General features: G+C 51.0%; 1 protein-coding gene across 6 annotated transcripts in view; it reads left to right on the top strand.

Annotated features, from left to right (window-relative positions):
- The window catches only part of PRDM11 (PR/SET domain 11), an 84,245-nt gene that overhangs the window by 37,463 nt on the left and 22,739 nt on the right, over positions 1-24,043 (top strand). For 4 of the 6 annotated variants that reach the window (XM_082684029.1, XM_082684028.1, XM_082684027.1 and 1 more), the window contains one exon: positions 16,888-16,955. In XM_082684029.1, coding sequence (XP_082540155.1) covers positions 16,951-16,955 — 5 coding nt within the window. In that variant the 5' untranslated portion in view covers positions 16,888-16,950. Of the gene's footprint in view, positions 1-16,887; positions 16,956-20,793; positions 21,216-24,043 lie in introns of all 6 variants that reach the window. The other 2 variants (XM_082684031.1, XM_082684032.1) reach the window with 1 other exon arrangement.

The following is a 24,043-nucleotide window of genomic DNA, read 5'->3' on the forward strand; positions in this document are numbered from 1 at the left end:
CTACGGGCAGTTTCGAGATGGAAGCCACACTGCTGGGGATGGAGATATGAGTGGGAGGGGAGGAGAGAGCCAGCAAGGCTGGCTGGCTTGTTTTGAAAGTCTGGCTGCTCGAAAGCAAGGATTCTAGGCTAGCTGGGTGCTATATTACTCCTCTGACAGCCCCACAGGCGAAGGTCGCTGGCCTTCTGGTTCCGAGGTTAAGCACTAAAGAGGTTAAGCACGTGACCCCAACTCCCAAGGTTGATGCACGGTAGACTATGGCTTCCCACAAAGATAGCGCCTTTCCACAGTGCCAGGCTTTCAGGATGGGAGGTGAGGAGCTCTATTCCCAACCAGGTCCCATCAGGGTGGAGTGTCACTGGCGGTTGTAGTCCTTGTAGAATGTTGTGGGGCCAGGGAGGAGGAGAGTGGCTTTTCATGGGCAGACTGGAGATGGGTCTTAAAGGATGGGTAGAGGTTCAGCAAAGGCAAAAATCTAGGGCTTTGCTCCTTCCCCCGCCCACAAGAACCTACACCTTAGGACAGCCCAGCCGGGCAAGCAGCCTTCCCTGGTTTGCAGCATGGCGCTGCAGTCTGGAGGCAAGGAAGAGGAGGAGCCCCTGGAGTGTGCAACCTGGTGGTAGACCAGCTCTACCAGTGGAGAGTGGGCGTGGCCTGCAGTTCAGGGCCCAGGGGGTGGGCAGCCCTGTTGCCCTGCTGGAGGTTCTTTCCTAGGGCCTTGGGGCTGCTGTGAGCTGTGACATGGGGATGGGTGCGGGGTAGGGAGTGGCCAGAGGTCACAGGGGCCATGTGGAGGCTCTGACCTTTGTGATCCAGAGAGGTGAGAGGCCCTGAGAGAACAGATAGGCAAGATGGCTCAAGAAAGCAGAACCCCGTATATGTGTGTGCGCACGCGTCCGTGCGTGTGTGTGTCCTCAGTCAGGCTTTGAGTTGGGGAAAAGCAGGAATGAGGAACCGCTCTGCCTGCTCATTTGCTGCATTGGTTGAACGGAAGGGGGTGGGGAAAGGTGGGGTGAACCACAGCGCTGATTTTGGACCGGGATATGGAAGCATGGTATCTCAGATAAACTGCATTCATTGGTCAGGTGCTGTCTCACACGTTCTCGATGTCTTTCTTGACCTTCTGCCTGTGTTCTAAAGCTCTGGCCTTCATCCAGCACATTTCCTTCCACGGGGCCTCAGTGTGCACACTCTCCTCCAGTGGAAATAACAGCAGAGCTAAGGAGAAGCGTGCCTGTTCCCGCTTCTTTGGCACTTAACGAAGTTTCTGGGTCTGTGCTTAGCACTTGACAGCGTGATCTCATTTGATCTTAACGCTGCCCCCGGGAAGTAGATATTATTCTACCCATTGTACTGCTGGGAAAACTGAGGCCTGGAGAGGGAAGTCAGTCTGCCCAAAACGAAGCAACTAATGAGTAGCAGAGCTGGGATTCTAACCTAGCAGTCTTGACTCTAGAACCTGCCCTCTCTTCTGCCTCTTGGGCCTTCTCCACCTGCCTTCCTTGTCTCGCCTCTTCCTCCCTGTTGGCCTTGCCTGACTTTATTCTACTTATTTTTCCCGCCCAGTACTCGTTCCTTCTCTGTCTCCCCTCTGGCCAGAGGAAACCTGGTCCCACAGGCCAGGGCCTGTCTCTAGATGAACTCGGTGGCCATGCCATGTCTGTTTCGCATCTCTCCATGGCCTGGCCTCCTCTGCCAGAGTTCTGCCCGGACCTCTGACTGCTTAGAAAAGAAATGCCCCCTTCCTCTGCCTTCTCATCTCATTGGAAATGATAAATCCCAGAAGTTTTTGCCGGGCCTGCCAGGCCGCCGTCAGCCAGTGGCAGCCAGCGACCCTGCTGCAGGCCTGGGGTGTTTGGGAGTGCGGGCAGCCGGGTGGTTTGGAAACAGGAGGAAGAAAGAGGAGGCCAGCACAGGGTGTCCATTTACATTTCTTGCTTGGACTCCGTCTTATTCCAGAAGGGATTTAGGGTAGCTTAGCAGGACACATAAAATAGAACATCATAGCATATTAAAACTGGGAGTGACAGAAGAAAGAAAAGCAAGAATAGAGACCCTAAGCAGAGGCAGGAATGAGGCTAAAATTGCAGACCAGAACGACCCTTGTATACGCTTTTAGCTCTAGGGGGGTCCCAAGCCAGCAGCCACTGGGGAAAAGGGAAGCCTGGTCAGCTACCAGCACCTTCTGTCCATATTGTGAAAAGTCCCCAGTTAGCTCCTGGGGAGGTCTTCCCTTCTGGGTGCTGATACTGGACAGGAGATTTCCCGGGGGTCCTTATAATGAGGACACTATGTGGGGGCCTTCCTCACCTGCTGTCGGTCAGCCCCTCTGCTTGCTAGCTCCTACTATTCCTGGGGGAAACCGAGGTGAAATGGTATTTTCCAGTGTTCTCCATTTCAAGTTCCATTGTAAAATGTTCAGAATCTTATGACACAGCATCCAGAACAGAGTCTGAGAACCCCCGAGTGTCTGGGATAGAGGGACATAGAAGCCGACAGTAGCAATGCTGCGAGATGTCAGCGGAAGTGCGCAGGTGTCACTGAGTTTGGGAGAGCTCTGAGAAGGCAAGAATAAGGGGCTTGGTCAGGAAGAAAAGAAGGAACACCTGAGACAGGTGGACATGTGTGTGTATGTGTATGAGCAGGTACTTCCCATGCTTGGCCGCTCATTTTTTATTAAATCTTTATTTTGCAATTTTTAGACTCCATGAAAAAGTTACAAGGGTAATATAATAAAACACCCACATACCCTGCACCTAATTCACTCATTGCTAACGTTTTGTAAGAGTTGCTTGAATCTCTCCTATATATACCGACAGGCGTGTGTGTGCGCGTGCGTGGGCATGCTCTTTTGTGTTTTGTTTCTTTTTGCTTTGTGTTCTGAACTGCTTGAGAGATGGTCATAGACATCAGGCTTTATGGGCCACGTGCTCCCCATCACTGCTACACAACTCTGCAGTTGCGGGGCGAAAGCAGCCAGAGACAGTAGATGAATGAACCAGGGTGGCTGTGTTCCGATAAAACTTTATTTGTGAACGCCAGATGTGAACATCCTATAACTTCAAATGCAAGTCACATCTCTATGTTTCATACATAAAACCATATAAATGAAATTAATATAAAAAAACTTTGTTGTAATCATTAAGAATTGCAAGCACCATGCTTCCCTCCCAGTTGTACAAAAGCAGACGGGGCTGCATTTGAGCCATAGCCATAGTTTGCCGACTGCTGTCCTCTGTCCCTACGATAGAAATATTATAGGCAGGAAATTTAACTGTGGTTAACAGTACTGTCTTAACTGGAGTCCATAGTCACATCTTGCCTGTGGCCCTGGGGAAGTGGCCTTTATAGTCTTTCCCCCATCCAGAACCCACTCAAGCATCCCATGCCGCATTTAATGGTCACGTCTCATTCGTCTCCCTCATTCTAGAAGAGTTCCCCTGCGTCGTTTTTTTGTTGTGTTTTGTTTTGTTTTCTCTCTCTCTCTCTCTCAGGATATTGATATCTTGGAGAAGTCCTGGGCAGTGGTTTGCAGAGTGTAGCACGGTTTAGATTTGCCTGATTGTTTCCTCATGATAGATGCAGAACGTAGCTTTTTGGCACGGAGGGTGTTGTGTCTTTCTCCCTGTAGATAGCGGGAGGCATGTGAGGTCAGTTTGTCTTACCTTTTACCCAGTCGTTTTAGCAACTGTTGATGATTCTTGCCTGCATCATCAATTATTATTCATGGCTTGAAATGATTTACATTCTACATTTACTATGGGACATCCTTCTGTTAAAAAAAAAAAAAAATTGCTCAACTTTCTCCTCCACCTCATCCCTCATTTTTATTAAAGTTATTTTTAGCATCAGGATGGACTCTTGAATCCTTTTCTTTCTTCCGTGTGTTCTAGTCCATTCCTGTCATTATTCATTCTGATGTTTAAATTGCCCTAGATTTGGCCAGCGGGAGCCCATTCAGGCTGGCTCCTTGTCCTTATTTTCATACTTCCCTTACTTTCTGGAGCAAGAAGATGTTCTAGTCATCTCTCCCAGGAGTCCTAATTTGTTTTAGTGGAAATGGCGTGCAGAACACCAGATCCCTAGGCACTAAGTGTGTGCGTGGCCACTGGGGTCTTCTGGCTTTTAGGTCTGAACTAGGTGTCGAGGGTTGAGTTGCAGTGAGTGGTCAGTGGTGTCGGGGACTGAGGGAACACGGACGTGAGCAGCACGGGCACGGGCACCGGCACATTGAGGGATGAAAGCTGATAAGGGGTAGTGAAAATACAGAGTGTGCTTAGAAGAAAGAGTGGAAGATGATGCTAGAAAAAAATTTGCTTTTCTCGTATTCTAACATGTGAGGGATCCTTAAAACACTATCAATTCAATATCAGCTCTTCCAGGAATAAAAAAGTTATGTACCCGAGTCTTAAGATTCCGCTTAAGATCAGAAGCATTAAATGGGCTTGTCTCATATAACTATTTGACAAATGCTGGTCGTTTGTTTATGATTCACAAACCGAACCAAAGATTCCCCACAAATATGTACTATGTTGGTGAACCCGTTTTGGCTAGAACTGTCTCTTATTCTCCTAATCTATTATTCTGGAATAAAAGAGCGAGAAAAACTATTCTGAGCTGGCACAGTATGTCTAGTGTAAAGGAGCTCCTAGCTTGACCTTCACCATGCCTTGTCTTCTCAGCACTTCTGCTGTGGTGGTTTTCTCACCTGGTTCGTATTGAGGTGACTTTTTAAATAAAGGAATAACTATGGTCACTGTGCTGTCTCTTACATGGCCAGGGCTTACTTATTTCACTTTGACCATCCTCACTCCCCCTCTCCCCACCCTCTGCCTCTGGCAACTGCCGATCTGTTCTCCATAACTAGGAGTTCGGGTTTTGATGTTTTTCTTTTTCAGATTCCACATATAGGTGAGATCACCTGGTATTTGCCTGTGTCTGACTCGTCTCACTCAGCATCATGCACGGAAGGTCCATCCGTGTCGTTGCAAATGGCAAGATTTCATTCTTTTTCATGGATGAATAACACTCCACTGTAGATCTCTACCACACCTTCCCCGTCCCTTTATCTGCCGAGGGATATCTGGGTTGTCCCCATGTCTTGGCCGTAGTAAGCAATGCTGCAGGGAAGACGGGAAGGTCACAAAACTTTTCACATTAAGTGTTTCTGTTTCTAAGAAAGAAATCGCTGGATCACGTGGTAGTTCTATTTTTAAGTGTTTGAGGAACCTCTGCACTCTTTTCTGTGGTGGCTGCGTCCGTGTACGTTCCCAAAGCCGCGCTCAGGAGTTCCCTTCTCTCCACATCCTGGCCAGCGCTTGATCTCCCTTGTCACCTTGACGCTAACCGTTCTAACAGGCCTGCAGGGGTAGCTCTTTGTGGTTTTGATCTGCATTTCCGTCCTGACCAGAGAACTTCTGCACCTTTTCCTGTCTCTGTTGGTCAGGTGACTTTTAATGTAGTGGGGGGGGGGTGTTGGTGGTGTCCCAATGTTACATTAATCTTAGGTTAATGTAATTCGAAAAGGTATGAACATAGATCTAGATGAAACAACATTTCTTCTCTCTCTCTTTTTTTTTTTTCTGAGATTTTATTTATTTATTTGACAGAGAGAGAGAGAGAGCGGGCACAAGCAGGTAGAGCGGTAGGCAGAGGGAAAGGGAGAAGTAGGCCCTCCGCTGAGCAGGGAGCGCGATATGGGGCTCAATCCTTGGACCTTAGGATCACGACCTGAGCTGAAGGCAAGCCACCCAACCGACTGAGCCACCCAGGTGCCCCCATTTCTTCTAACTCTTAAACAGCTACAACTACCCAAGACAGACTTACAAATATAAAATGAACAGAATGATACCAACCAACATAATTCAATCGAAGGAAATCAGTGTAGTGTGTCAGATGGTGTTTTCCTGGTACAAAACTCTTATTTATCGGGTGACCCCCTCATTTTCTTCGTTTGTCTCTAAAACACTGGGGAATCTTTTAGTGCACTTACCTCAATGGTTCCTAACCTGTTCTTTGCCAGAATGGGTCCTGTGTTTCTTAAGTTTGCATTTACTCTTCTTTTGCTAGCTCGGGGCAGACAGCAGTAAATACTGTCGTCTGGAGAGCTGTGTGTCCAGAATTTGGTGACCTAGAACTGGTGTTGCACACTTTTTGTGTAAAGGGCCGGATTGTAAATATTTTAGGCTCTGTGGACCCCACATGTCCTCAGTTCTGCCCTTATAGCGGGAGAATAGTCAGGTCTGGTGTAGTCTAGTAAAACTGTCAACAGGTGCCAAGATTTGAATTCCGTATACCTTTTACATGATGAGATAGTCTTCCCTTGGTTTATTTCCAGCCACTGAGAAATGCACAAACCGTTCTTCGCTGCTTGGCCATCCAACACAGGCAGCAGCTGGATTTCCCTTGCAGGCCATAGTTTGCCGACCTGCTCTGTAGAGTAGCAGTCCTGCATGCTTGCTCGTGTATCTGCTGGCCCAGCTGCCGGTCCTCATTTATAGTCTGGGGTGTCTGGGGTGTCTGGGGTGTCTGCTGGGGGACCACGAGGGACTGATTTTGCTGGGTGCAGCGAGGCCCCAGAGGCAAGCCCACCCTTGCAAGCACATTTCCAGTCTATGCTTGCTTGGTGTGTGGTAACATCCCTTCGGCCAGACAAGTCATACGGCTGACACCAAGCCGGAAAAGGGAGGCACCTGAAGAAGAAGTCCCCACCAGCTGTAAGAGAGAGCCCTGTGCAGAATCACATGGCCCATGGGGAGGGGCAGGAACCGGGGCCAAGAATTCAGTTGAGCACAGGTGCCAACCGAGTTCCAAGCACAATACTCTTTGGGACGGGAATCTCCTAATGCTTCCCATATACTGATTTTTTTTTAAATGAAAACATTGAATTAAAAATTCTTAATGTGAGCTTTTGGATCTTGAGAACATATCCAAAGGCCTTCGTTTTGAGAGACACTAATTTCTAGTGAACTTCCTGGCTTTAATAATAAGGGACTTGGGGTCTTCTGGTGTTTGAAAATTCCTTTAGGATGGGTCTTGTTGGAGCCCAATTCAGCAGCCTTAAACTCCCGGGGGATCCTCAGCAAAAGCTAATGAGGCTTGGCAGATAGCAATACCTCTAACAGCCACCAAATTGCTGCTGTTCATTGGTCACTGAAGGATTTGTGAGCCATAATTCTGTATCCTTGGAATGGTGCCAGCGGACAGGTATCCCTCTTCCCCTTTGTCCCAGTTGGGAAATTGGAGCTTCAAGGGCCAGGTTGCTTGTCCAAGGCCATGCAGCTAACCGTGGGGGTCAGGACTTCAAACCAAAACTCGAGCTCATCTCCAACCCTATACATGAATGCCCATATGCCATCTCCTTCGTACTCCCACTCACACAGAAACTCCTGTTTCTCTAGGGAGAACTTTTCAAGCAGGTAGTGGAACATGGTTTCCTTTTCCTTCTCTGATTGCTGATGATGAATATTTGGCAGATTTCTTTTTCTTTTAAGATTTTATTTATTTGTTTCAGCAAGCAAGCATGAGCAGGAGGAGAGGGAAAGGGAGCTAGGCACACCCCCTTGTCCCCCCTTCCCTCTTGAGCACCAAGTCTGACATGGGGCTGGATTCCAAGACCCTGAGATTGAGACCCAAGCTGAAATCAAGAGTCAGATGTTTAACTGACTGAGCCACCCGGGTGCCACTTGGCAGATTTCTTAAAACCACTTTATTCCAATGTAGTCACATACCACACAGTTTGCCCATTTAAAGTGTGTAATTTCATGGTGTTCAGTATATTCTCCTCTGTATGCAGCCATCACCCCCATCAGCGGGAGGACCCCCTCACCGCCTCAGTAAGAAACTCTGTCTTTAGCCATCACACCTCTCCGCTTTCCAGCCCTTAGGAACCACTGATTTGCTCTGTCTCTAGAGATGTCCCAGTTCTGGACTTCCCTACGAAGGAGATCGTAGGAGATTTGGGGATTCATGTGAATGAGTAGGTGGCCTGTTGTGACTGGCTTCTTGCACCTAGCTTGATGTTTTCCAGGTGCCTCCCTGTTGTGACATGTTGTCCCTGTGGATGTAGCATTATCATTCCTTTCTGTGGCCTTTCTGTTCCGCAGCATGGACATACCACATTTGGTTCGTCCATTTGCCTGTCGACAGACAGCGGGGTTGGTTCCATCTTTGGCTCATTGCTCCTGTTTGTGCTGGTGTGCGAGTTTCTGTGTGGACATATTTCCTCTTGGGCGTCTACCTAGGAGCGGAATTGCTGGGTTAATCGACTCCATGTTAATGAACTGTGTGTTTAATCATCTGAGGACCTGCTAGACCGTATCCCAGAGCAGCTGGACCATTTTTCCTCTCACTGGCCATCTGTGAGGACAGAGTCCTTCTTGTCCCTGCTGACTCCTGCAGGTGGCCAGCGTTTTGATCCTAGCCACCTCGTGGATATGAGATGCTGTCTCAGAGCTTTGCTTTGTTCTCTGCTTTTTTTCTGACTCTTGTTCATTTCTCTGGTGATTGGGGGCAAGCCACCCATGGCGAAGGGGCTGCTTTTCTCTGGACCATTCTGTGGTTGCTTTTCACATCAGCCCTGTCCGCTGCTTCCCTCTGCCCCGTCAACCTGGAAGACCCTTGACATCTGTGGCATATTTAAAGTTGGTTTCTATTCCCTTTCCCTCTGGCCACAGGCCCATTCTAACCCTGCTGCTCCAGTACTTTTGCCCAAGGGCTCAGCCCACTGGTTTCACCAATGGGCAGATTTATGGAGGTTGAGTGTGTTCAGAGTTAAGGAGTAGTTGACCCTGAGGCTGGTAATGAGGCCTGGGGGACCTTGATTGGACCTGGGTGGGGAAGACCTGTCTGAGTTGCTTACGGGGCTTTGGATTCAGACGTTTCTACCATTTGTTGACATGTGTCTTGGGACTAGGCGCTTACTCTCCAGGAGCCCTAGATTTCCTCTGCATAAAATGGGGATACAGTAGAGTCCACCAGAACACACCCTTGTGAGTTGTGAGTCTTGAGGCTTGTTGTAGGCAGGTGCCTAGTGGGTGATGAGCAGATCAGGGATCTCTGTGTTATCTCCAGGTAGTGTCACAGGGGCCTGGTGAGCGATATTACAATGTGCAAAACCTGGATGTGGGATTTGGGATTGTATGGAAACATGCCTCATTAATCAGGCCTCTAGTCCTTTGTTTGAAATTTGATAAAAGAGAGTTTTAGAATGATAAGAGGAAGCACTAACTCCATTAGCAGTTAAAAGGTGGGGGAGGGTACTCAAGCCCCCAGAGTAGCCTAGGAAGTTATATACCAATATTCCCCAAATGCTGCTCACATTTTAAGGGGCCTCCTCTTCGCCTTGCCAAAGCCCATCTGTAGACACCAGGCTAGGAGGCCAGGGCCTAAATAACCTCAGAGCCACTCCCCCCGCCTTCCCCCTCAACCCCTGCTTCCAGCCCAAGTGTTCAGTTCAAGTTCAGGTTCAGGCCAGCCTCTTTTTGGCTCTGCCGTTTCAGTTCGCTAGGCTGGGAAGTGGCTGGAGAACAGAGGCGATGCTGTCTGCCTCCTGGGGTTCTGGGAGGAGCATCTGAGATGCGCAGAAGTGCTTTGTCAACTGTGAATAGCTTCATCAATCATTTTTGTAACAGCTTTGCTTTAAGAAGAGGTGCAGGGCTGAAAATCAGAATGCTTTATGGATCCGTGGGTTCCTGGAAAGTTGCAAGCAAATCAGGTTGTTGAAAATCTAATCTCTGCAGCATCCAGTGATGGCACCATTCAGAGGAGCCCAACAGTGAACCCTTGACAGCAGGGAATGTTCTGTCACCAAGCAGAATGTTCCTCTATTAAAATGCAGATTTTCACACAGCAAATCTCCTCAAGCCTGCAGCAAAACTGGAAATTCTGAGGGGGTCCCCAGGACTTCCCTGGTCGATTCTGATGAGGTCCTTAAGGGAAGTGTGGAGATAGGGCCCATCTCTCTGCAGAGTGCGTAAGAGGCAGGCTGTACCAGCAGAGGCCAGAATTTGAACAAACTCTGGCTTCATCACATGTTTCTTTTGTGACCCCAGGCAAATTACCGAGTGGCCCTGAACCTCAGTTTTCTAATCCGTAAAATGGGAACCATGATGGTAGCTCATTCACAGAGTTGTGAGAATCCATGAAACAGTGTGTCAGACTCCATGGCACAGTGAGATTGATTTTTGGTTTTGTTTTGTTTTTAAACTGGCTCTTTATTTTTAAAAAATATTTATTTATTTTAAGGAGAAAGAACACACGTGCATGCATCTGCACACTAGCCGGGGGCAGGGGGTTCAGAGGGAGAGGGAGAGAGAGTATCTCAAGCAGATACCCTGCTGAGCATGGAGCCTGATGCGGGGCTCCATCCCACCAACCTGAGCCGAAATCAAGAGTCAGATGCTCAACCGACTGAGCCACCCAGGTGCTCTCGAAATGGCTTTTTGAATGGTAGCCACTGGCGTTTCGTTACTGATGTCTTTGTTAGTCGTTACTACATTGAGGGAGACACAGGGAGACCAGCCTTCTACGGGCTGGGACCTGAGCATCTGACCCTGACTGACCATTCCTGAGCCATCTTGGTCTCAGCTGTCTACTCAGGGTGGCCTGGGTTTCTCAGTAACATGTGACGTGCTCTGCAAGCTCTGTGAGATCCTGCCCCTCCTGGTCCTTCCGCCCAGAACACCCTCATTTTCCTCTTCTCCAAGACCTCCTCCTGTATTCCACATTTCCCAGGAAGGTCCTCAACTGACTCCCAGACACTGGCCACAGCTCTGAGCTCCCCTTTCCACAGATTTGCCCGCCACGGTGCTGCCCACGCACTGTCACAGTGCTCTCTCTTCTGTGGCTCCCTGGAATGTGAGGTTTGTGAGAGCAAAGGCATTGTCTCCCTGGATCACCATTTTATCCACAGAGCCAGACATGGTAACAGCCCCCTCAGTGATAGCTGTTAAGTGAATGAATGAATGGTTTGAGAAAATCCTGATGGATGGGAAAGATAAGGCCAGAACTGTCCCTCAGCAAACCTCTAGATCTGAGCCGGCATCCCTCCCAGCTCCCACCTCCCCGAGAGCCCCTCTGCCCAGTTGAAGCCATAAAGAGGCAGATTACAACAACTCACTGTTGACCCGAAGACCTCCCACTGCCCAGAATTAATGATAATTAACAATTTATCTCTTCATTAAGAGGCCAGAGACTGTGATTCCAGTCAGAACCCAAATTCCAGTCATGACAACTGTTTACTGAGCGCCTCCCACATGGGTCATTACTGCAGGGTTGCTGTGTTGGCCTTTATCCCATTTTACAGATGCAGAAGCTGAGGCTAAGGTCACTCTCTTGTAAATGGTGAAGCCAACATTCTAGCTCATTCCTCTGGCTCCATGGCTCTCAGTACCCGCTGAGTGCTCCCGCTACTGGCTGCAGGGCCGAGAGATGCTTTTCTTTTTCCCCAGGAGAGAGAAGAACAATCAGAAAATGATAATGTCAGGGGGACTCATTATGATAAAGTATTGGGCTCTGCGACATTCCAGGGGAAGGTCCCCGAGGACTGGGGCACCATCTGGGGAGGCTGTTGGGGCACGGATGCAGGGCAGTGTGAAGCCTGAGCTGCATGCTCTTTCTTTTGGTCTATTTGCGTATTTTAGTATATGTGCTGCCGAAGCGAGCACTATCTGCGAAATTTAAACCACAAAAGCAGTATAACCTCATAAATAGACAGATGAAGGAAAGGCCTCATCCTGCTTTCTTCTTTTGCTTTCCTCTAGAGGTAACCAGAGTTGAGAGCTTGAAATGTGTTTCCCAGACTTTCTGTGCACGTACAGACACATGCCGGTCACGTGGTGACGGTGGAGGTAGGGAGGGTGCGTGCCAATTTCCGTGGTGTAAATGCTCCCACCGTGGCCGATTTCAGGGTACCCACATGAGGTCACAGAAGCAGTTGGTGGGCAGACACAGGCGCTAGCCACTATTCCGTAGCATTTCTCCTGTGCAGGTACAGCAGAGGCCCATTTCCCTCAAGAACATCGATGATAGTGAAATAGAAAATAATGAGGAAGTGGTAAGTGTTCAGTATTTATTACCCTCAAAATAGCATTTCTGGAATTGTAAGTTTATATAATTAAATTTCTAATAACAGCTGGTTCATAAAATTCTGGAAGATTCCAGAGTCTGCGCTCATTAGCCAGTGCAAGCCAGCTCCAGCACACCACTCATTTCGTTTTTCCATAAAATATTAACATTAGACCTTTTTTTTTTTTCCCCTTTAATTTGCTTTTTACTTAAAAGGCTCTTCAGGCATCATTCGTTTGTTCAGCCACGATTCTGTTCCATGCCATGGGCTGTGTGGTGGGTCCGGGGCCAGGCCATCATCATGAATGGGATAGCTATGTGCTTTGCGCTCATTCACTTATGGTCCAGTGAGGGAGACAGTCGGTGGCCAAGCTTACAGATAAACACTGTCAATGTCAAAATTTCACTGTTCAATTGGGTCTGTGAAAGGAAGTGACAGGTGATGTCATAGAGATAATGCTGTTGGGAGGGTGGCGTGTGGCAGGCAGGAAATGGCAGTGAAGAGCCTGCTTTAGGTTCAGGTCAGGAAAAGCTTCTTCAGGGGAGGTGACAGTAACTGAGACCCGAAAGATAAGAAGAGACCAGTCATGCAAAAGTCAGTGGGGAAAAGGTACAAAAAGGTAGGTTCACTGGGACGCCATATCTGTGAACTGTACAACCTGCAAAACTATTCTGTAAATTTTTTCTAGAAAACTCCTCATGTAGTAAAAATAGGAAGGCTCCCCACCAGCCTCACAATGGTGGTTAACCTTGGAGAGAGGGGGTAAAATCGGAAGCAGAGATGGTCTTCAACTATGGTGAAGTGTTTTCTTGAGGCGAGCGATGTGGGGGATAGATACAGCTGGAGGTCATTCTTGTTGGCGGCCACATTATAATTTCTGAATGTGTGAAAAACTTCGTGATTGTGAATTTTTTTTAAAGATTGTTTATTTATTTACTTGACAGACAGAGATCACAAGTAGGCAGAGAGGCAGGCAGAGAGAGAGGAGGGAGCAGGCTCCCCGCTGAGCAGAGAGCCGAATGCGGGGATCGATCCCAGGACTCTGGGATCATGACCTGAGCCGAAGGTAGAGGCTTTAACCCACTGAGCCACTCAGGCGCCCCCGTTATGCGCCTTGTGAATTTTTTAAGAGTGGGACAGAGAGGTCGTAGGCAGTGAACCCTCCCGGTGGAAAGGCTCACTGTCAGGGCCTGTGGCTGCCGCAAGTGAAGGGGAGGGTGGAGACACCCATCGGGGAGGTAGGGGAGACATGGGCCTTGGAGGCTGTGACCCCAGGTGCAGATTTTATTGTAAGCACTGCAGATGACCCTGGGTGAGTGACATCCATAAAGATGATAGTGGCTGCTCCGAGGAGAACTGGTGGGGCATCCGGAGCCCTATCAGGGGAGGGAAGTTAGGGTTTCCTGTGCTCATCTGGAAGAGAGCTAATGGCTCAGACTGGCATGGAAGCAGGACACGGTGGAACTGGAGGGGAAGTTTTGACATGCGATGGCAGGACTTGCTGAGGGATTGGATGGAGGCTTTGAGAGAGCAAGGGATGATGGGTAACTTGTTTTTGTTTTTAACAGCCTTTTCAAGACATAATTCACATACTGTACAGTTCGCCCATAAGAAGTATACCATTCACTGGTTTTTGATAGTAGGGATGGCTTTTTTGAAACCTGAGTGTGTGGTGGTTTCAGATACGTGATGAGGCAAGTAGGAGAGGAGTGGGCTTGGGGGTGGGTCTGGGGGAGTGGGTACCTTGGGGGAGGTAAGTTTGAGGTGTCCCTGAGACAGCCAAGGAAAGGAAGTCACGTGGGAAGTCAGATAGTCACAGCTGGGGCTTGAGGATTATGAGTAATGAACAAGTTGAGAGTCTGGAGATGGATGGGAATATCCAGAGGAACAGCGTCGGTAAAGAAGGTGTGTGTGGAAGGGGCAAAGGAGCTTTTAGTCCAATGCACTGAGAGTTCATGCTTTGACCAGCCCCCACCCTTTTTTCCCCAAATATTACAGTGAGAGCCCCCCCCCCACCAAAAAAGATAAACCCTCCCACCAAACCAAATCTCCAAAACTAATGAAGATAGTGTTAAAAAGACAGCCTATGAATATCAATGACACATGAATTCACTCTAAAATGAAAATTATATTCTAAAAGTGAATTTAAAATAACTATTTAGGATCTGTATCAGGAATTGGTTTGACTGTGATTAATAATGGTAGCTCGATCTAAATAGGAGTTAAATTTTCTGTTATGAATATAGTCTAGGCCTGGTGTTATGGCTCTGCTCCACTAAGCACTCAGGGAACCAAGCTTGACTCCAGCTCAGAGTGTATCCTCAGAGCGTAAGTTGGTTGCTAGAACTCCAGCCATTACGTCTGCATTCCAGGCAGTAGCATGGTGGAAAGGCATGTATCAGCTGTCTTACAAAGAAGTTTTTGGGAAACTGACACTTGACCCTTCCACCTACATCCTATTGGCCAGAATTTAGCTAGCAGAGAAACCAAGAAACATATTCTGGTTTTGTTTTGTTTTGTTTAAGCTTATTTATTTATTTAGTGATCTCTATACCTAACGTGGGGCTCTAACCCATGACCCCAAGATCAAGAGTCATATGCTCCCCCGATAGAGCCAGGTGCCCAATTCTAATCCAGGGGTTCTATTACTGTGGACAAAGGAGATAATAGATAATGAAGGATAATTAGCAGCCTCAGCCTTATGATCCTTGAAGAAATAAAGGAAGGACAGTACACATTTAAAAGAACAAAACAGTGGATTTTTGTTTGTTTGTTTGAATTTCAAATGTCTGCTCTTAGAAAGGTATCATTAAGAGAATGAATAAACAAGCCTTTGATTAAGAGAAAGTATTCATATATCCTATGTCTCATGATGGACTGGATCCAAAAAATATTTTTAAAGAACTCTCCAAACTCAATAATAAAGAAAAAAACAACCAGTTTTTAAATGAGCAAAGATTCCAATAGACTCTACCCCAGAGAAGATACATAGCCGACAAGTAACTGCATGAAAAGATGCTCAAAATCATTAATCATCAGAGAAATAAAATTAAAGCCACAGAGATATTGCTTCATGCCTATCAGAATGGCTAAATTAAAAAGACTCTCCATACCAAGTGTTGGCAAAGATGTGGACCAGCTGGTGGGTCCATACGCCGTTGTATGGGAATGTAAAATGTTGCAGCCACTTTGGGAAAACAGTTTAACAGTTTCTTAAGTTGTACATATACTTACCATGGGACCCAGCCATTCCATTTCAAGGTATTTGCCAGCAGAGATGTGTGTGTCTACAGAAAGACTTATAGCTGGATTCTCTTACCAGATTTAATTGTAATAGCCAGAAACGAGACAGAACCCAAATATCTATCAAGAAATAGATAAAAAAAAAAAAAATTATGGCACACCCAAGCAGTGGAATACTACTTCCCAGTACAAAGGAATGAAGTCTGGTACACACATCAGTATGGACAGATCTCAAGATAATTGTGCTGAGAACATGGCTTCTATTTGATTTCATTTATATAAAATCCTAGAAAATGCAAAGTAATTTATGGTGACAAGAAGCTCACTGGTTTCCTGTGGACTGGGGATAGGAGGGATGGAGGGAGATAGGAGGGGAAGATTCTGAAGCACAAGGAAATTTGGGGGTGATGGGTATGTTTGTTTTCTTGATTGTGGCAATGGGTGTACACAGTTGTCAAAGTTTATCAAATGGTACATTATATGTCAATTACAGTTCAGTAAAGCTGTTAAGAGAGGGAAACAGAAGGAACATGATTTTGTGAAACAGAGGTAGAATGAAGAAAAGATAGATATGAAGATTCTGGGAATGAAAATATTCATTGCATTAAAAGTGCTCATTTAAAAAGAAAGGAAAAAGAAAAGAAGAATGTTAATAAGGGGATGAATTCTCCACTGGACACAGTCAAAGAGAGAATTAGTGAATCGGAAGAGAGTTCTGAGGATTATTTTCAGAGCACTGCCTGGAAAAGGGGAGAAAGAAAAATAGAAAAAGCTAGTCAAAAGACACGGGGAATAGTCCCAAATACGTTTAATAGAAATTCTACACAAAGAGAAAATGACTAGAGAAAATGACTAAAAAGCTGTACTCAAAAACTAAGAGTTTCTCAGAATTTTCCAGAATGGAAGAAGAGTTATGTGTTCACCAAGTAATATGCTTGTTGAGTAATAAGAATTTTAAAGGAGTAAATCCTCCACTTCGAAAATAGAGGGAAATTGCACTAAATAAAAAATGAAGGGAAAACCTTAAATTTCACCCTTGACAGCCTTTCCACAATAGAACAACGGTAGTTTCCTGAACAGCCTATAGCAGCCTTGTGGGCAATCTTCCAGGGGCTGAAAGGCAATTAAACAGTCTGCCTAGAACTCCATACCCAGCTGAACTCTGATTCAAGAGTGATGAGGAAATCAGGACATTTTACAGAAGAGAAGGGACCAGCCCATCCCTGTCGCTCTTGACCAGCTTGAGGCTGGGGAGAGGAGGAAGCCCCTGTCAACGTGTGCTCAGACATCCAGTGCTGGGGGAAGCTAGAGGGAAGGAAGAAGGGCTGGATCTAACTTTCATCATTGCAGTACGGGGCTCCTGGAAGTGCTGCTTGTCTGCCATGTTTCTGGTCTTCCATTAGGACAGGAGAAGGAGATGGGATTCCTGGCCCCCACTCGGTTTTCAGTCCTGCAGCAGTAGAGGCATTGTACAGGAGGGCAAGTGGAAGGGAGGGAGACCCTGGCTTGGGGAGGAGCCCAGGGACACGAGAGCCACTCAAGAGTGGCGCCTTCTAGACTCTCTCTCTGTCTTCCAGATTGTGGACAAGAATAACCGCTACAAGTCTATAGATGGGTCAGACGAGACTAAAGCCAACTGGATGAGGTGAGTCCTGCTTTCTGCTGATTTCCCAGGAGTCTTTCCCAAACTCCAGAAAGGAAGCCAAGGGAGTGTGCTGGGGCTTATGAGGTCTCCAGCAGTGGAGGCCCCTGAAGGCCCCGGGACTGCTGTTTGCAGGGTTTGGGATGTATGTAGCTCTGGGAGGACCCTTTTGCTTCCCCAGCCTTCCATCAGGGCGCTCTGGAGGAAGCCTGTGGGTTACAGATGGACCCCTAACGTCTGCACATTCATCCTTGTGTCTGGAGCGCCCAGGGCCCCCAGCTCTGAGCAGCATTCCCACCAAGGAGGGGGCATCCCTCCCCTGAGACGCTGACCCCCTCACAGGGCCGTCTCCTGCTGTGGGGGTGCAGAACTCATCCCAGTGCAGCTGCCAGCACTTGTTGAAGTGGCCCCGTGGAAAAGGAGGCTTCTGGCACCGTCTAGCTTAGTTGTCTATGGTACTCACTGCCCAGGCATGAGTACTTTCAAGAGTGGTTCTACTGTGTTGTCGTGTTTGGGACAGAAGTTTGCGCCAGAAGGATTCTTCCTGGCCGGCCAGAGAGAGCAGGAGACTGGCCCAGGGCTGCGCAGGGGTGGCGGGACTGAGCCTGGAACTGAGGTCTCCGCCCACAGCCCTCCTGTTGGGTCTGTGCTGCTGGCCCGGGCAGGGGTTGCCAGGTTCCCGCCCAGAAGGGTTTGTGCGCTCTGTGGGAGGTCAGACTTGCACTGGCACTCCCCTGGTGCCTCTCTCTAGGCCCCAGGAGCTGTGACAGGGAGTTTGGAGCTGGGTTGGGAGAGGAGGGCCTCGCGTGGCTGGACCAGGGCCACCACAGATTGGGCCTTCTGTGGGCGTTTGCGCGGTTCTGTCACTCTTGGCGGCTGGGGGATGTGAGAGAGGTTGTGCCCAGAGGGAGGGCCGTCAGGAGCTTCCTGAGAGGGAGTGTGCTGTATTTCAACTCTGCCACCTTCCCAGCAAACAAGGAGAAGTTGGTTGGAGGTGAGGAGGCTATGATGAGGTCTGCTGTCTCCTTCCCCAAGCCTTCCTGCCCACCTGTGCTCCCCACCTGAGAGCTGCGGCTGGGGAGCATGGGGAGGGTGGGGAGGGAGAGAGGGGCTGTGGTTTACACTCTCCAGAGCACGCTAGGATTTGTCCTCTTATTGGGGGGCGGCTGTTCTCACTGCCACTTAACAGGGGCAGAAACAGAGGTGCCCAAGGACAGGCGGACCTTTCCCTCCAGCGCCCTTTCACATCATCTGGAGAGCTCGTGCCCTGCAGGGGGCTCCAAGAAGGCCATGGTCACACTCCTAACCACCTTCTCCTTGACCACTGGGTGCCAGTCATCCTGGCCCTTGGAAGCCCCACCCATTTGCAGAGCTGACCATGGAACGGGGCGCCCTTGATGGCCCTCGAGAGCCTGGCCCTCCCAGGCCTCCCCGACTCCCTCCTTCCACCGTGAAACCATTTTCTGTACCGCACTTGTTGAATGGAGGCACGGACAGTGTGCTGCCAGGGCCCAGAGGACAGAGCAGGGGGCCTTTGAGCTGGACCCTCCCAGGGACCGGGTTGCATTTGAGGGCACTGTGACCAGCCACACAGAAATGGAAACCAGACTGGTGGCCTGGGCATCTTCCCTGTGGCTCCCGCCTGGCTCTAGGTGAGCAAAGGAGAGGGTGACTAAGTGCAGCCTTGGCTTCAGGGCCTTTTTGCACCGGAAGCTTGGCCAGCCGAGCTGATTCCGTGCCACGCTTCCACCCATCTCTGATCTTTCACTCTGGGGACAGGCTTGACCACAACCCCCAGGAAAGACATCATCTGAACTAGCTGGACAATCCTCTGACATCCCAGAGATTCTGACTTTATCGGGCCAAGGATGAGCCCTCGGTACTGGTGTTTCTAAAGCTCGCCATAGCGAGGCTGACGCGCTACTCGTGTTGAGAGCCCCTGCCCTATCCTGCTCTTCCTGCCACAGTGGCACAGCCAAGGCCCAGAGCAGGACAAGGTCATACGCAAGGTCATACGGTCAGGGGCATAACCGGAACCTGAACCCAGCTCTGGACTTCTGGGCCTGTGTTCTTTCTGCTTGTGCACAGGGCCCAGGCGAAAGCAGGACCTCCTGGGCTCTGTGTGGGGTGGGTTCTGCTCCTGCAGCCTTGCTGGCACGGAGTCTGGCCTCTCAGTCAGCCCCGATCTGACGCAAGATGGTGCCAGTTGGGGCCCCTCTCTTTGAACAGTCAAGGAGTGTGGTTTGTTGCCACGGAGATGTCCCTCTGGTGGTAATTGGAGGGGAAAAGCCAGTTCCATCCTGGGAACCTGCCTTTCCCCTTAATGTACAACTTCCTTTTGTGCTTATTCACTCCACTGTGCAGACATCCTCTCTTGTACCGTGACAACTTCGGGTCTTGTGCATGATTGAATGGAGTTGATGAGTTTTTTCAAAAAATTAAGTGGCGGGCCGGGAAGAGAATGGGCATCGACATAATGATTGTTGACCTTATGGCCTCCCTATGCTGGGGGCTCTGCGTTCATGATTTCAGTGGTCTGAAACCAGGGGACTCTTTTGCTTTGAGACATGCTGGGTGGTCACGAGTCTTCGGGAGAATGCTACTGGTTTCTATCAGGGAGAAGCCAAGGATGCTGAGAAACGTCCCAAATGGCCCAAGATGCCCGTTCCCACTCACAGAGAAGTTTCTAGCCCCAAATGCCAATAGTGGAGAGACTGAAAACCTCCCCCAGGAATTCCTCCTGGCAGCCCTAGAAGCTGATCCTAGAACTACCGTCCTCATTTAAGAGTGGGAGGCTGGTTTGCACAGGAGACTCTGCATCTAGCTCCAGGTCGTCTGAGTGAGGGTGCGGGCCCCTGTCACCATCTTGGCCTGGTAACAAAGCCCCAGCCTTCCCTTCTCCTGAGCTATGGTGCTGTGAGTAGGTGGGATGGGGAGGTGAGGGCGGAAGGATCTTTGCGCCCCCCGCCTCTCGCCTCGGTTGTGGGAGTGGCAGGGGAGGGACTCAGGCTCAGGATTCCTCTCTTGGGTGGTTTCAAGGTCTCAGTCAGTCAAACGGCCCCTGGCTCCTCTGTGCAGTTGGAAGCCAGGGTCACTCCTGGCCTGCATCAGAGTGGAACTGCTGTCCCAGTGGGCACTCACGGGCTGCTCACGTTCTCCCCCGGAGCTGCCAAAAGGCCACAGTGACCCACCCCCAGAGAGTGGCTGCTAGCCAGCACCAAGGTCGGAGGGGAGTGTCCATACCCCCAGAGTTAGGGACCTGCAGGACACTTGGGAGCCAGGGAGGGAAATGAAGAGAGCCACAGGACAGAGTGAGCTTTCTGTGACCACACCCTAATCACAGGCGTCACCAACGAGGCCACACTGTAAATAGTCGCCCTGTGAGCCATCTGCAGGGGCAATGGTCTGCCCGGTAAGGACGCTTCGTTTTTCTGGGGGGCTTTAAAGCTCTTGGATATTGCTCTGCTTTCCCCTCCCTAGTAACGACCCCGAGGTCTGCGCGCCTCTAACTTCTGACCCGGCGGGGAGAGGGGTCCGGGAGAGGCCAAGTGCACAGCCTGGGCTCTCCCCTCTAGCCAGGGCTGAGGCAGGGCCTGCCACGGAAGGCATCCAACTCAGGCCACGCTCCCACCCGCTATGCCGCACCCCTCCTGCTCTCCTGCCCCCTGAGGAGTAGGGGAAGGGGCCTCTGGCTAGGAGGAGGGTGTGGTGGTGGTGAGCGGGCGAGGGTGCCCAGGTGCCTCCTGGCTCCCCCACTGGGGGCCAGCAATTAGGAAGGAGGAGGACCACCAGCCCTGATGGTCATTTACCCAATTGTGCTTTGTGGGATATTCAACCCAAGGAATGTGGCGCCCCTGGCCGAGCGCAAGAGGAAACCCAAGTTCTCCAAGGAGGAGCTGGACATTCTGGTCACGGAGGTGACCCACCACGAAGCGGTTCTCTTTGGGAGGGAGACCATGCGGCTGTCCCATGCCGACAGGGACAAGATTTGGGAAGGCATAGCTCGGAAAATCACCTCCGTCAGCCAGGTCCCCCGCTCCGTCAAGGACATTAAGCACAGATGGGATGACATGAAACGGAGGACCAAGGACAAGCTGGCCTTCATGCAGCAGTCCCTGTCGGGCCCCGGGGCTGGGGGCCGGGCCCCCACCATCGTGCTCACTGCCCATGAGAGGGCCATCGAGTCAACCCTGCTCACAGCCCACTCCGGGCACAGCTTCCCCAGGGCAGAACTGGATGGCACCGACAGCCCGTCAACCAGCTGTGAGTACCGCCGGCCTCCCCTCCAGGCCTCCCCACTGCCTGCTCCCCGGCCTCCTCTTCCTCGGCTATCCCCCCCCTTCCCTGGCCCTCTCCTCTCTTCTGTCCCTCCCCGTCTCATCCAGTCTTCCCGCGTATCCTTCCCTCCTTCTCCTGCTTGGTCTTCTCCGCCCCTTTCCGTTCATTCATTCTAGAATATTTCCTGAACTCTGTGCCAGGAGCTGTGCCGGGAGCTGGGAAGACAGAGTTGTATATAAAACCTACAGCACCCCTGCCCTTGGGTCGTCCCTAGACTCGTGGGAATACACGAGCTTTAAGTCATAGTACAAGGACAGCCGTTAGGAAGAGATCAAGAGTGGACGCAGGAAGTCCTAAGAGCCAGGCTGACTTCCCAGGCGCACGCCCTAGACCACCTGCTCCGTGTCCCTTGGGCTCTGTGCGCACAAGGTCACGGTGCTGACTTTACTGGGCTGCTCTTGCCTTCCTGAAGTTCATAGTCATTTCTAAACAAGGGGCCCTGCATTCACATTTTGCATTCGGCCCCACCGGTTCCCTCGCTGCCCTGTCTGATGGCCAGGGACCCTGGATCTGACTCTCCCTGGGGGGTAGGGGAGGGCTCCCAGGAGCGGCCTGGGAACTGGGAGGCACAGGGTGAGTAAGAGTTAACTGGCCTCGGCAGCGTGGGGCTCCGGGAGGGGAGCAGGGAGCCTCCAGGCCGAGAACTGCATGTACAGAGGCCCCGCATCAGGAAGGCGCTTGGCACGTTCCAGGACTGAGAGGAGCCAGGGAAACCCAGTGTAGCAGGCGCGGGGGAGGGGGCGCAGGAGGAAGCCAGCCAAGTCTTCAGGGCCCAGGACAGGGTGCAGGGGGTGGGGTGGAGGGGGAATCAGTCTTTTCTCTCTCTTTTCCTAATGTCTTGACTTCTGCGTTCTTTTGCTGCGGCTACCCACTCCCACTCCTCGTGGTCCTCTGCCTCTCTTCCCCGCTAAGGCACTCTCAGGTCTGCCTGTCTCACCAGATCTGCTCCCTGTCCCTACTGCCCCCACGTCCCCCTCCACCTCTCTTCTGCCCCGTTCTCCTGGGCTTCCTGTGTACCAGGATGGACTTGGATGCCTCGGGCTTGACTGGAATCTCCAGGCCCAGCAGGCTCTAGTTGGGGCTGTAGTTCGAGCTGAGGCTCCCCTGATGGGACGGGGGAGCAGTCAAGACCCTTCTGTGCTGGGGCCGCACCCCCTTCAGTTCTGGCTTCTGCACACGCCCGCCCCCCACCCTCAGCCCACCGGCCAATGGGAGCCTGGCCTCTGAGAAAGGGAGCAGGGCAGGAGGACTCCAGGGAAGTCAGCGGCTGGCCAGCCTGGGGAGGGTGATTCACAAAGACCCTGCTTCCCTTCCAAGGCCCCATGCCGTTGTCGGGATTGGGATTGTGCTAGTTTCCTGTTTGGCTAGCGCTCGTGACAGGTGGCCATTCGGGGTCAGTTCGTTGGGACTCAGAAAGGAACAGAGACCGTCCCGTCTGACTTCCTTGCTATGTAGACAAGGCAGCTGAGCTCCAGAGATGAGGCAGCCCCCGAGCTAGATTCTGAACCAGAACTCAAGCCCGGGTCTGCCAGCTCCCCGTGAATCTGTGTTTTGCTAAATTGTGGGATGATTCCGCCCAGTTACGAGAAAAAGAAGGGGGCCTACGAGTCAGTGAAGTCTATGCCCTCCATCCTGCCCTGCTCTCTCCTCCATCTCCCTAACACAGAAGGTAATGAGGTTACCAAATGTGACCTGGCCTGGGCAGGGGGCGTGGGACCCCTCCCCTGCAGGCTTGGCCAGTCCCCCTTTCCCAGTCAGTGGACCAGCTGCTACAGCACGAGGCCAGAGGCTCTGTGGAAGGAGGCCCTGGAAGGAGAGAGCACCGTCACCTCAGCCCCACCCTCTCCTTCCAGCCCTGCCACGCCAGAATGGGTGTCCTGGGATCCCCGGGGTGGGGAGGATGGCAGCTGTCCCACCGGGTACGGTATGAGTAATTGGGCTCCTCCTGAGCCCGCCTGAGGGAGGCCCTGGACCCTGTGGAGGCATGCGTGTGGCTGGGGTCAGCATGAGTCTGTCTGTCCTCCCCGTCACCTCGCCTGAGGGTGGTTCTGCATTTAGCCCCCCTGGGATGCCCAGAGAACCCGTATATTTTTTATTCCTGCCATGGGAACCCGCTCCTGATCCGGCTCCCAAGAGAGCCGAGGCCTGAGTGTGTGGGGGCTGGGCCCCTCTCCCTGTGACTGGCTGCAAGGAGTCGTCTGTGTGAGGGCGCCTGCAAGCTGTCAGACACTTCCGGGTGGCCCACCAGGGGGGCGGGTCGAGGGGGACATCAGGGCTGGCCGCCGGGATGGCTCCCCTGCTAGACACCCCCCAGTCAGCTCCCTCCCACGCCACCCTGTGCATTGGCCCCCTGTGACCACTTAGAGCTGCAGATTCTTTCCAGGCCACAAGGGGGCACAAGCAAGTCCACCGCGCGCAGGGAGGCTGGAGCCTTTGGGCAGGTGTGGCTCCTGAGGCTTTTGCCAAGCTCCCTCCTGGCCGCTCTCTTGTTTAGTTTCCCTGGCAACCCTGCTAGGTGGGCAGGTGGTTGGTTAGGTGGACAGAGCAGGTATCAGCTTTGCTCTGCCGAAACTGAGTCCCAGACAGATGAAGGGAGCCACAGGGTCGACCTGGGCTCCCCAAGACAGCCCTGACGTGGGCTATCGCGCCAGAGTGGTGCCGCTCGGCAAGAGGAAGGGAGACCTGGGCAGTCCTCGTGCCTGCCCTTCTCCCCGGGGGCACCTGGCTCCCACGCCTCGGGGATTTGGGGAGCA

This window comes from Mustela nivalis, assembly GCF_964662115.1.
Source record: "Mustela nivalis genome assembly, chromosome: 9".
In the NCBI taxonomy this organism is placed as follows: Eukaryota; Metazoa; Chordata; class Mammalia; order Carnivora; family Mustelidae; genus Mustela; species Mustela nivalis.